The sequence below is a fragment of the Magnolia sinica genome, chromosome 16 (genome assembly GCF_029962835.1).
Source record: "Magnolia sinica isolate HGM2019 chromosome 16, MsV1, whole genome shotgun sequence".
Classification (NCBI taxonomy): Eukaryota; Viridiplantae; Streptophyta; class Magnoliopsida; order Magnoliales; family Magnoliaceae; genus Magnolia; species Magnolia sinica.
In genome coordinates, this window is record NC_080588.1 from 49,329,121 (window position 1) to 49,342,500 (window position 13,380).

General features: G+C 47.5%; 1 protein-coding gene across 1 annotated transcript; it reads left to right on the top strand.

Moving 5' to 3' along the window:
- The first annotated feature begins 10,702 nt into the window (after positions 1-10,702).
- LOC131228830 (uncharacterized) lies at positions 10,703-12,631 on the top strand. The gene is made up of 4 exons (XM_058224685.1): positions 10,703-11,193; positions 11,310-11,522; positions 12,055-12,208; positions 12,518-12,631. Exons 1-4 carry the CDS (start codon positions 10,703-10,705, stop codon positions 12,629-12,631), a joined length of 972 nt encoding a protein of 323 aa, XP_058080668.1.
- The last annotated feature ends 749 nt before the right edge of the window (positions 12,632-13,380 follow it).

Here is a 13,380-nt window from a genome sequence, read left to right on the forward strand (position 1 = left end):
TCCAAACCGTCCAGATGATGCTTAGGCCAAGGCCAACCCTAGCCATGGAGAAAAACCTGGATTTTCAGCACTTCTCTTGCCAAAAAGGGGATCCAAACGCAAGGTGTTGCATTTCGTGGCTGCGCAACGTGCGTACGGGTTATGCACGACTTCTCTCCACCGCCTGTTGTGCGTAAAACTCTAGCCACCGACCTACTCCATTTATAAAAAAAGAGAGAGAAAGGGACGTGAGGGGATAGCTTGGGACGTGGGGAGAGAAGGGACGTAAGGGGATAGCTTGGGACGTGGGAAGCTAGAGAGAGAGAGAGAGAGAGAGAGAGAGAGAGAGAGAGAGAGATCGTGGATGCACGCTGACCCTAGAGTTCTTCTAGCTCCTTTCTTCTTTGTTTTCTTTTAATGTTTTTATGAGTTTTAGCGTGATCATGCTTATGGTAGGGCTGTACATGAGCCAAGCTAGCTCGAATAGCTCGCTCGGCTTGGCTCGATTTAGCTCGACTTGACTCAAACGATGAATTAAGGTGAGCCAAGCTTTATATGACCCAGTTTGTTTTGTAAACAAGCCAAGTTCAAACATAGTGGGGTTTGACTCGACTCGACTTGAACTCGACTTGGCTCGAAGCTCGAGCTCGAGCTCGGCTCAACTCGAATATATTATTATTATTATTATATATTAATATATATTATATTATATTTAAAAATTAAAAAAAATAAAACATAAACCCTATTGTACCCGTCCATCTCTCATATACCATTTCCTTTCCTTACCTAACCCGCCACGCTCGAGCTCCTCTCTCTCTCTCTCTCTCTCTCTCTCTCTCTCTCTCTCTCTCTCCACTCGGTCACTCGCCTGAGCTTGACTCAACGTCTACCCGGCTTGTCTCAGCCGTACGGCCTACACTCACCTGATCTCTCTCTCTCTCACTCTCTCAGTATCAACAACAAAGTATCATTTATGGTTTTATCTAATATTATATATGTGTGTATGTGTATTATTAATTAAATATTTGATTTGGGGGTTGGGTCGGTTGGATCGGGTTGCTGGGTTAAGTCAGGTGCAGGTCGTGGGTTGGGAGCAAGCTCGACTGGACTCGAGGTATGCTCGCCTCAACTCGATCCATTAGCTCGCCTCGAGCTCGACTCGAAAGTTTTGGCAAACAAGCCAAGCTTCAATAGTAAGCTCGAGGCCGAGCTCGAGCTCGAGCTCGAACTCGAGAAGAGCACGGACAAGCCAAGCCAAGCTTGGCCCACCTCGACTCGACTCGGCTCGATGCACAGCCCTAGCTTATGGTTGGCTAGACCTCTTAGCTAGGGCTAAGAGGTGAAGCTTGTAGCGTGATGGGGTGTTTTTTACAGCTTTTATTCATGCCTATTGAACTCTCTTTGATTATAGTTTGATTACATGAAATATTCATAGTTTTTAATGGTTTGTTGTTCACACCCCAAGTATAGGGTTGTGATGTAGTAATAAATCCACCGAGACTGAACTTTGTACGTAATCTGAAAGTAACTAGAACTAGAACTAGAAAAAGATGTAATCTAATCAGGAGATTTTAGGAGAATAATGGTGTAAGACCCGAACCCGTGTGTGCACGTCATTCCTTCAGGTCTTGCGGTCCTACTGGTCGAATCCTAGTGACCCGTGACCTATGGATAGTGTTTGCGGTCATCCTCAAGTTCGGTCACGTCGACCCAACTTAGATCGACCCGAAACCTATGCCGTTGCGTCTGTAACGGAATCGCGGTTCCAACATCGTGTCCCATGCATGAATCCGATGTGTACATCACAAGTTATGGGCCACACTCGATATGGACCATTGATGTGTGATTGGCGGACCCCACCATGGCCATGCACATTTCCCCATGTGATGATGTCATCCCTAGGCTTAGATTTTCTAGAAATCCTACAACCCTATGAACATTAGTTGTATCTCCCTAGCCCTCATGATTGTTTTCTCTACCCTAAGTGAGAGAAACAATCATTACTCCACTTAAAATCTCTCTCTCTCTCTCTCTCTCTCTCTCCCTCTCATTTCTCTCTCACTCTCTCCTCTTCTCTTGCTAGCAACCCCAAACCGTCCCACCCTCTCCATTTTCTCCAGCCCCTTGTCCCTCTAATCCCCTCCAATCCCACCTTCTCTAGCCTATCTCCACCTTAGAATCCTCTTCATTAGAGCTTCTAGATCATGGTGGTGTAAATTGAAAGATTGATCCTTACGTGGGTGTGCACGTATTCTACAAATTTCAGATTTTCTTTGTCTCTTAATTGATCTTCATCTTTCTTCCATGATTGGAGCTTTTAGGGCCCATCAAATGATGGTGGTGGCCCCAAGACTCCATGGATGTGGCTCATAACCCATCCTACATTGCATGCATGTTTCATGCAAGGGGCCATTCTCCATGGACTCCTTCATGGCATTCTTCTTTCTTTAATTCAAGGATCTTTGGGTCATCTAGACCCTTGATCCTTGGTGGAGAATGCATCTCCACCATAGATCTCAAGTAGAAATCCTATGATCATGTAGATCTTGTATATCTTGTGATAGTAGAATGTGTATGCATGTGTGATGAGGGAAAGGGCTTCAATGTGGCGGAAAACCTTTCGTTGTGGTCGAACCTTTATTTTTCTTTGTTGGTAACCTTCTGATCATGAGTGTGTGGCCCACCTTATGGACCAAGAATATCCAGACCGTCCATGGAGGGTGGACGTCTATGACAGTCTACCCTTGGACGTTGGAGCCCCTAATCCACCTATAAGGGTCACATGCAAAGGGGTTTAGATGATGATAAGGGTCTAGATGTTTGTGGGGCCCACTGGGGTGGTCCATATCATGATTTTCTTGGATTAAATCTCCTTTTAAATAGTGTTTATATTTATTTATTTTCAGTTATATGTTGCTGTCTAGAACTGTCTGGACAGATTTTTAGGTAATCTTAAGGCCATATTTTTGGACATTTGGTGGGGTGTTTGGTCCTATGTAATATATGTTTCTTGAATTTGTGGATCCCACCTATAAGCATGCCAAATTTCAGCCCCAACTGACTCCATTTGGGCATCCAAAAGAGTGGGCCAAGATCGTTGGACTGCCAGATTTTCTGCTATGCAGTCCAGCAATATACTTTGATAAAAACCATAATTCAAAAATATTTACTCTGATGGTGGGCCACCTTTATGGATTTCCTCTTATTGTATACATGATGAGGGACCTTGGCTCCCAATTTTCAGAATTTTAGAGGCCCTGGACCCACTCCAATGGAGTGCCCAAATTTAGGACAACGACATGCAATGAAGGATTTTCTTGTACATTGCTGTCCCCTTTGTTATTGATTAATTGGGGACCCATCTCTAATGTTCTAGGGCCCATTGGGGCCATGATTGTGATGCCCATTGAGCTGGACCAGCGGTCCATGCAGGACGTCCAGCATGGGGCTGACCGTCCCAGCGTGCAGGCCCACCATGATGTATGTTTCATCCATGCCGTTCTCCCATTCGGAGTGGCCCATGTGGGAGGGTCCACCCTTGGTGGACATCCCCTGTGGGGCCCACCTTAATGTATGTGGAGCCCACTTTGATGCATGTACGGCCCAGGTCGTCCAGGCCTTGGACCGCCCACCACGGGCGCCCACTGTTTTGGGCTGTTGCTGGACCTATAGTCCAGCAGCAGGCCCACTTGATTTTTTGTGATGTACACCATTTTCCATCTGGTGGGGCCCCCTATGAGTGTTTTTGGCCATCATGAGATTATTTTCCACATGGTTTGACCCATTTCTGGACTTCAGCAGGCCCAGGAAGTTGGGCGCGCTGAAATTTCAGTAATAGGCCTCAAATGTACATTGCTTGAGGCTGAAATTTTTATTGGATGTGGGGCCCACCACATTGAGAACTTGTGTGAATGTTACATGTCTATATTGTTAGGATTTTTGGGGTTAATTAGTGCATTTTTGGGCTATCTTTTGTGAGCATATGTGGACCCCAACTAGATCAGATTTTTGGGACATCCAGTGGGCCTAGAGTGGGCTGGAACGTCCCAGCTTGGCCTAGCAATATGTAAGGGCTGCTTCCACCATTTTGCTGGACTTGTGGGCTGAGGTGAGGGTGGAATTAGGCCCTTGAATGCCCACTTAAATTACCAGTTATTGGGCTAGTGTTGTGAGGCCCATTTCACCCAACTTAGACTTGTTTTTGGGCCATGTATTTGTGTTCATGGGCTGCCCACAAAGTCCTTCTAAATGCATGGATTCTATGGCCATTGGGACTTGAGGCTTGGGCCTTGATTCCCCTCTTTGGGCCCGTGTTGTTGAAGGTAGTATTGGACCCCTTTTCATATACCTTTATGTGGGGCTTATGTATATGGTTTGGATGTGGGCCTTGGGCCTTGTAATTATATGGATTATGGTTGGTTATGCCTTTTTGAAAATGGTGGTTGAATGTCCCCATTATGGACCCCTCTAAGCCCGTTTGTATCTAAGTATGGTTGAATGCCCACCTTAGACTTTTGCCAGGCCCATCTCTATAGGCCCGTAGCTTGTATGCTTAGTCTCATGGGCTACCCCAGGTAAATGGGCCCCCACTAGAGGTTGTATTCCTTATGAGGAATTGGTTAAGTACCTCGACCCTTCATGGTTAGGTAGAGAGTTCATCTTCACCTCATTGACACCCCTATTCATCTTCATGGCCCACTCCCATGTGCATAATATGCATGCTTGGTTGAGGTATGATTGGCCATGGTTGTGCCATTGTGTAGGACATATTGGTATCTCCCCGAGGGATGAAGTTTCCCCTCTTGAGCACGATGAATGCTTTGGAATGATGCATGGGTGATTGCGTAATTCATGCATTCGATACTTGAGCATTTGGGGTGCATAGGATATCCTTAGGTGAAAGCCCATAAACCTTCATGGTACTGGGGAGACGCCTCAACACCGAGACCGAGTGAAAATTATGAGTGCCCGAGTGCCTTATACCATTAGGCCGCGACTCCCACTATTACGAGGTCGATTGAGATGGGGTTTGACCTTACCCGCCTGAGTGAGGGGGCATAGCTAGACTGAGTCTGACCAGCTCGTAAATGGGTCTACTACCGTTAAGCCTCACTGGTGATTGACTGTCCACAGGCAGGTAGTGAGGTCTCCTATACTCGTTTGACTGTGCGGGTATTGGAGAGCGGCAGTCATTCTACAATGTACTTGACGCCGGTGGATTCCTTATGATGGAACTGTACTTAATGTGTGGATTGGATATGAGGACTGACATTAATTCAAATTGCATTGGCATCGGTTATATAAGCCTTATGTTGCATCGCCTTGGTATGGCGCCCAGTACTCATGTATTGCATTGTATAGCCATGGGTACAACTTACTGCATTCATAACTTAGCCTCGGTAAGGCTAGTATCATTCATGTTTCCTTCTGCATTCTCCCCTATCTTCTTCTGAGTACCATTGTCACACACCTTCACCGCCCTCTAAGCTTTCTATAAGCTTATGCACGATTGATGCGTGCAGGTGATCCTTGGTCGGCCTAGTAGCGGTGGGGCATTGGATTGGAGCGTGCTGAGGACCCATTGTAGACTTTTCTCTTCCTTCTTTATCTTATGTATTTCCTTTTGAGCCTTATGTACCTGTAAAAGTTAAAATTTCTAGTGGATTTTATAATGCGTTCCTATGGTTACTTTTTGAGATTACTGTGTTATGATCTTGGGTATGCTATATCGGATTAGATTTCTGCTATGGAAGTTCTCCTTGTTAGATCCCAGGATCAGAACCTGAGCCAGGAACCGAGAATGGGGTACTACGGAGGATGTTGCGACTGGAACTGGCTATCGGGTTCCATGTGAGTCCGGTCACCGAGTCTGGGGCGTGACAGGAGTTGGTATCAGAGCGTAACAAGTATTCTCGAAATGACTTGGGATAACATTGCATATCTGCTGCTAGCTTAAGACAAGAATTATCCCGAGAGCGTTCCTTTCATTCTATTGAGCCTGCAAGATTCTGATCTCTATACGCCCATTGTCCTTGTTATTTTGTAGACGATGCCACTTGTGGCCATGGTGCCCGTGGTCGAGGCACGAGAGGTAGAGACACCCATGATACCCGATCGACCCGAGTACATCCTGTTCCACCCATTGCAGACCCTAGTCCCGATCTTATACTCGAGGTTATGATTTCAACCCCAGTGGCACCTGTTCCCCCACTTGAGCTTGCTATTCCAGTTTCTGAGGCTCCTGCCACTCCTGTGCCTCCTCCTGAGGCTAGTGCCACCCCTATTTTCCCAACGGTTCCTATAGGGATTGAGCATTTTTTGTAAGACCCGTATCATAGTTTGTACCGTTCCGTAGACTTCCGCGATCCTCTTGGTCGAATTCCGGCAACCCTCGACCCATATCCGACGTTTGCGCGTGATTCTAAGCCAAGTCCTGCATACCAAGGTCAGCTCGATTCAAAACTTGTATCTTGCGATCGTGCCATCACTGCGGTTCTAACACCGCAACTTGCGGGCCGAACCGATACCCAGGTCAAAAGATGTGGGCCTGCGTTCATTCCGAAGAAACGCCGGGCGTTGCGAACTTTGAGAGAATCTCTACGACATGTCACATCAAATCAAGTCAAGTACACCACCTTACCTCCATGCCCCCTCACCCAATAACAAGTACAAGTGCCCTCTCTCTCTTTTCCCACAAGTCAACCCTCTCTCTCTCCTCACCACTCCTCTTTTACAAGTTTTCAAACAAACCCATCCCTCTTTACAAAATTTTCAAACCAAACCATACCCCTCCATCTCCTTTCCTTACAACCACCACATCATCCCATCCATATCATCCCATCCTCTCTCTCTCTCTCATTTCTCAAACCTCCCAAGCAACCCCACACGTCCAAGCTCCTCTCTCCCAAGCCAAGTGTGGCCCACCCTCTCATCTCTCATCCCCACCATCGAAACTCCATCATCCACCGTTGGAGGTTGATCATAGGAGCTAAGGAGGCTAAGGAAGCAAGGAGAAGGCCGATAGGTGGGTGATCCACCGTTAATTCTCTCTTTAAGGGGCCCACTTATGATGGGACCCACTTGATGTATGTGTTTGTGATTAAAGAGGGGCCCATAGTGGCGGGGTCCCTCCACTCCACCGATCTCTCTCTATTTCTCTCTATTTCTCTCTCTCTCTCTCTCTCTCTCTTTTCATTGTGATGGTGTGGATCCCACCAATATGTGTTATATCTACCCCGTCCATCAACATCAGACGGTGTGGCCCACCCTATTGCAGGTGATGATCCACACCATCCACTGTTTAGATGGACCCAATACACCCTTCTTTCTATATATTATATTTTATATAATATATATATATATGATATATATAATATAATATATATTGTATATATATAATATAAGATATATATTATATATGTATATACATGCAGGTGGGCCACGTGCATGTGGAGCCCCACCATGATGCCTCTGATATTCCACATCGTCCAACGTCTAGAGATGCTGGACGTGGCTAACAGTGAAGTGTAAACTGACGTTGGGGTGTACTCTCCCACTAAGCTTGGGGGTGGGCCACTTATGCAAGCCCCACCTTGATGCATGTACTTAATCCAAGCCGTCCATCCTCTTCCTCAGATCATTTTAGGCGTTGAGCCGAAAAATAAATTGAATCTGAGTTCCTAGCGGCCCATAGCATTAAGAATTATATTCTTTGCCGTTGAAATACACCTTGATACTTCCGCACACTGAACTATACCCAATATTGGGCTTGATAGGTGTGTGTGGAGACATGGAAACTAATGGCCGGGTCCGATTTCCCTGATGCGGGCCCCACATATGCAAAACCTCAAAAAAAAGGGGCAGCGCTGACGCTGCTGTTGCAGAACGCACGCAGGCAGTGCCTGCGCTTGGCGGACGGACGGCCTGGCAGGGACCCACGGTCCCAGCCGTGGGCCCCACCATGATGTGTGCTGCACATCAACACCATGCATTTGTTGAGTCCCCTTTGGGACAGTGGGCCCTCTAAAAACCACCCATATACCACGCTCAGGTGGCCCACATCACAGGAAACAGTGGATTGAACATCTGCCATTGAAACCCTTCTGGGTGTCACAGAAGTTTTGGATTATTATGAAATTTGTTTTCCCACTTCATCTGGGTCCGTGTGACCTCGTCAATGGTTTGGATGGCATATAAACATTATGGTGGGCCCCACTGATGTATGCACCCCCACCCCCGTCCTAGGGTGGGATGGCTGGTGTACTTCACTCCAGCTACTGGAGTAGCATCACCAAGTTCTGTGGGTTATGGTGGGCCCCAGGTCCACGTGACCTTATGAACAGTTTGGATGGCAGATAAACAGCACGGTGGGCCCCTGGTCCACATCACCTTATGAACAGGTTGGGTGAAAAATAAACAGTATGGTGGGCCCAGGTCCACTGACCTTATCAGCAGGATGGGTGGAAAATAAACATTTCAGTGGGCCCCATGTCTGTGTGACTTTGTCAACAGGCTGGGTGGAAAATAAACATTATGGTGGGCGCCACGTGGGACCCACTGATGTGTGTGCTCCACACCTTCCATTAGTGTGGTCCCCACCATGAGGTATGTACTTCATCTATGCCGTCCATCCTTCCATCTCTATGGGATCCACCATGTGAATGTGTTGCATCCAAACTATCCAACCATTTATTTTGAAATATAATTTAAGGCTTGAGGCAAAAAGAAGACAGATCTATTTATCATGTGGACCACGATGCACGGTGAGGATTGAACGGCTACCATTGAAATCCCTTGGGACCTTATGATCAGATTGAATGGGAAATAAATGTTATGGCGAGCCTAGGGAATTTTAATGGTGGGAATCATTATCACCACTTAGATTTGGGCGTGGCCCATTTACCATGTTTATGGCCAGGTTATGAGGCCCATTGTGATGCATGCAAGGCCCATGGGTTATGGCCATTGCAGTATATGTAAGGCCCAATTGGCGCGGCCTATTCGATATACATATATGAGGCCCACCTTGATATAGATATGGGGCTCATGCTATGCAGCCCATTTGATGTATTTGGGTCCTTGGGTCGAGGCCCAACAGGATGTACATAAGGCCCATTGCAATGTGTGATTCATGGCAGGCCGTGCCTTGGGAGCAATGATGGTTTGATGTCCACATTGTAAGGATGATGTTGGTTAAATGTCCTCATTGTCACTCTCCCTAGGGCCCATTAATAGGCCCATACTTGCAGTGTGTAGGCCGTCTAGGCCCACCTTCGTTATGAACAAAGCCCATCACCACATAACATGTTTAGTATGGATCCATGATTCATGATTATATGCATCATATGTATGCCTGATGTGAGGGGTGACTGATTATAGCGTATGCCTCCGGGCAGATTGTTTATGGGCTCCCTGATAGGCGGAGTTACCCCACATGAGCGCTCGGTACGCGCAGGATTGTTGCATGTCTGATAGTTTGATTCATGCACTTGCATTTGTGTGATTGTGATTATTGTATGCCCTAGCGATAATAGGGCCATAGCCTCCACAGACACATCGTGGGTGGCTGGATTGGATACCAAAAATATTGTTACTAAGCATCAGGGCGCCATAGATGTCCCTGGGTGAAAATTTCTAAACCCGATGGTACTAGAGGATGATTCCAACGTCGAGACCAAGTGGGTATATGAGCGCACGAGGGCCGAATACCAAGAGGCCGCGTCTCCCACTGTGTCGTGGTCAGTTGGAAAGGGGTGTGGCCTTACTCGCCCGAGAGTAGGGGCCAATACTAGGCTGAGTTTAACCAGCTCATGAATTGGTCTGCTATCGATGTGCTAGATAGGTATTGACAGACTATTGGCTAGGCGGATAGTGAAGTTTCTTACGCTCACTTGGACTGTGCGGCTAGGAGAGTGGCAGTGCCATTTGGAGTGTATTGAACCCCGACGATTATCTAGAATGAGAATTATACTGATATATGATGAGAATTGACATGCTTGAACTGCATCTCGCATCGCATGGTCTTGACATGGCTGATAGCATTCATATCTTGCACCGCATAGCTTAGTACGGCTGATTGCATTCATGTACTCATCAGTATGATTCTGCATTTCTCTGACTCTGCTTTCTAAGCACGCTTATATTGCGCACACACTTACACCACCCTCTAAGCTTTTTATAAGCTTATGCACGATTGATGCGTGCAGGTGACGCCAGGACGCAGCCATAACCTTGTCGTAGTAGGAGTGTGTAGTCGAGCTTTTGAAGTTTATGATATTTGCATTATCTTGTATTTCCCTTTCATATGCATTGTACTCAAAAGTTTTAATCATAGTGAATTTTATGATGGTGTTCTTGTGGTTATTGTTCTTGGGTTATGCTTATGGTTATGCTTATACTGAATCAAAATCATGCTTGAAATCCTCCTTATAGGATCCCAGGATCGGAACCTGGTGTATAGATGCTGGGAGTCATTAAAAATAATATTATCTATCAATTCGCAATTCCAGAATCCATCATGATTGATTGAGGCGTGACATTTTTAGCAAAAGAATTGCGGGCAATGTCCGAAAAATATGGAATGAAAATCTTGCAGCAGTCTGACCAACTACGAGCGAGCATGATATTTCGCGAGTTCCGGTAGCATGATCTCCCGAGATTTAGGGGTGAGCCCGACTCTTCTGCCACCGAGTTGTGGCGCATTGTGGAGAGAATTTTCGACACCATGCAGTGTCCGAGCAAGCAGAGAGTCTCGTTAGCTACTTTCCTTCTGCAGGGTGAGGCCCGACATTGGTGGTTATCAATATCGAGGATGGTTGGGCCAGGTTTTGTTTGGACCTGGAAGGACTTCGTGGATCGTTTTGACCAGAAGTTCTTTCCCGAGCATGTTCAGGAGCAAAGGGCGATTGAGTTTAAGACCCTAGTTCAAGGTGATATGACAGTGTCCCAGTATGAGGCCCGTTTTGTAACACTTTCCCGATTCACTTCTTACCTCGTCAATGACAAGAAGTGGAAGGCTCGCCGTTTTGTGAGAGGCTTGCGTCCCGCTCTTCGCAGCTGTATGGTCGGACATTGCTTGACGACATTTGATCAGGTCGTTCACAGAGCGTTGGTATATGAGGAGGACTGGGCCATCTCTCAGAGGACACGAGATCAAAGTTTCGGTGGAGACTGGAAGAGGAGAGCACCTTCCAGTAGCTCCATACAGCACCATCAGTAGAGGCCGATCTGAGTTTAGGCAGCCCGCAGTGTAGTCAGCGGCATCATCATCAGCGCAGCCAGCTGCTCCTTCCTCTGGGCCATTTTTCGGTGTTTGTTATGCATGTGGGCAGACATGACATCAGAGGCGTGATTGCCCTCTCCCCTTACAGTAGTAGAGGTCACCACAGTTGCCTCCTCCCCATCCTCCTCAGCAGCAACAATATCAGCAGCGAGCACAACATCAGGCTCCCGCTCCTAGGCCTCCTCCTCAGCACCAGAGGCAGCCAGGCAGGCCTCCACAGCGGCCATAGTAGTAACAGAGACAACAGTAGCAGAGGGGACATGTACCTCCCCCACAGTCCCTAGGTCGAGTATATATTGCTGCACAACAGGTTCAGGTCAAGATCCATAATCTTCAGGCTTGCTTCCTTTGCTAGCTCAGGGCAGATTCTATTCCGCACAGCAGGCGTAGGGCCAGGACCTGTAGTCTTATACCGGTGGAGTTGTCAAGGGTATTCTCCTTGTTTATGCTTGTATTGCTCATATTTTGTTTGATTCTGGCACTTCCCATTCCTTCGTGGCCAAGGGCTTTTACTGATCAACCGGTATTCCATCGGAATCCACGTCTGAGGGTTTGGCTGTTTCGACTCCCTTGGGGAAGTCCGCCGTTTTGTGCCGTCGTTGCCCTTCTTGCCCGATTTTGGTTGGTGATATATTCTTACCCGCCAATTTATTTGTGTTGCCGATGGCGGAGTTTGATGTTATCCTGGGTATGGATTGGCTTGCCGAGTACCATCCTATCTTGGACTGTGCCGCGAGAACAGTCACGTTTCATATTCCCAGCTTGCCAGTGTTCCAGTTCATTGTCGAGCCCAGAGGAGAGCCGTTGTCGAGTTTGTTGGCTTGTATTGCCGAGGAGTCTGTGGCAGGGTGTATTGAGCAGCTTCCAGTAGTCTGCGAGTACCCGGACATGTTCCAGGAGATCCTGGGTTTGCCGCCGCGTCGGCAGATTGAGTTTCAGATTGATTTGGTGCCCGGTACCGCACTTATCTTGAAGGCCCCCTACCGGATGACACCGATGGAGTTGTGGGAACTGCAGGAGCAGTTGGATGAGCTCCCGGAGTTAGGTTTTATTCGTCCCCGCAGTTCACCGTGGGGAGCCCCAGTATTGATCGTGAAGAAGAAAGATGGCTCGTTGAGGCTCTATGTGGATTACCGCGAGCTCAACAGGGTCACTATCCAGAACCGATGCCCGCTTCCTAGGATAGATGATTTGTTCGACCAGCTGCAGGGTGCTCAGTTCTTTTCTAAGATTGACTTGCGCTTCGGTTACAATCAGATTCGGGTCCGAAAGGAGGACATTCCGAAGACAGCATTCCGGAAGCGCTACAGTCACTTTGAGTTTCTAGTCATGTCGTTCGGATTGACCAATGTGCCCGTCATGTTCATGTAGCTGATGAACGAGGTCTTCCGGCCCTTCCTTGATCAGTTCGTGGTTGTGTTTATTAATGATATTCTGGTGTACGAGGACCCGGGAGGATCATGTGATGCACTTGCAGATTGTGCTTGAGACCCTCCGTGCCCACTAGCTGTATGCGAAGCTGGAGAAGTGCGAATTCTTGCAGGGAGAGGTGAAGTTCTTCAGTCACATGGGGACGAGGGAGGGTGTCGCTGTGGACCCCTCAAAGGTTGATGCAGTGCATTAGTGAGGCCAGCCCACGAACGTGTCCGAGATTCGTAGCTTTCTTGGTTTGGAGGGATATTATCGATGATTTATCAAGGGTTTCTCCCGTATTGCAGCACTACTGACTCGGTTGACGCGTAAGGGTGCCGAGTTTGTCTGGAGTGACGCATGTGAGGAGGCATTTATGGAGTTGAAGGACCACCTCACGTCCGCTCCTGTCCTCACTCTTCCTGATGGGAGTGATGGTTTTGTTGTATTTGCCGATTCCTCCAGCGTTGGCTTAGGTGTTGTCCTGATGCAGCACGGGAAGCCTGTGGCGTATCCCTCACGCCAGCTCAAGGTCCACGAGCTGAACTACCCCACCCATGATTTGGAGCTAGCAACAGCTGTCTTCGCACTGAAGGTGTGGAGGCATTATCGTTATGGGGTTAGGTTCGAGCTCTTCTCGGACCATAAGAGCCTGAAGTATTTATTTTCGCAGTCCGAGTTGAACATGCGACAAAGGCAATGGATGAAAT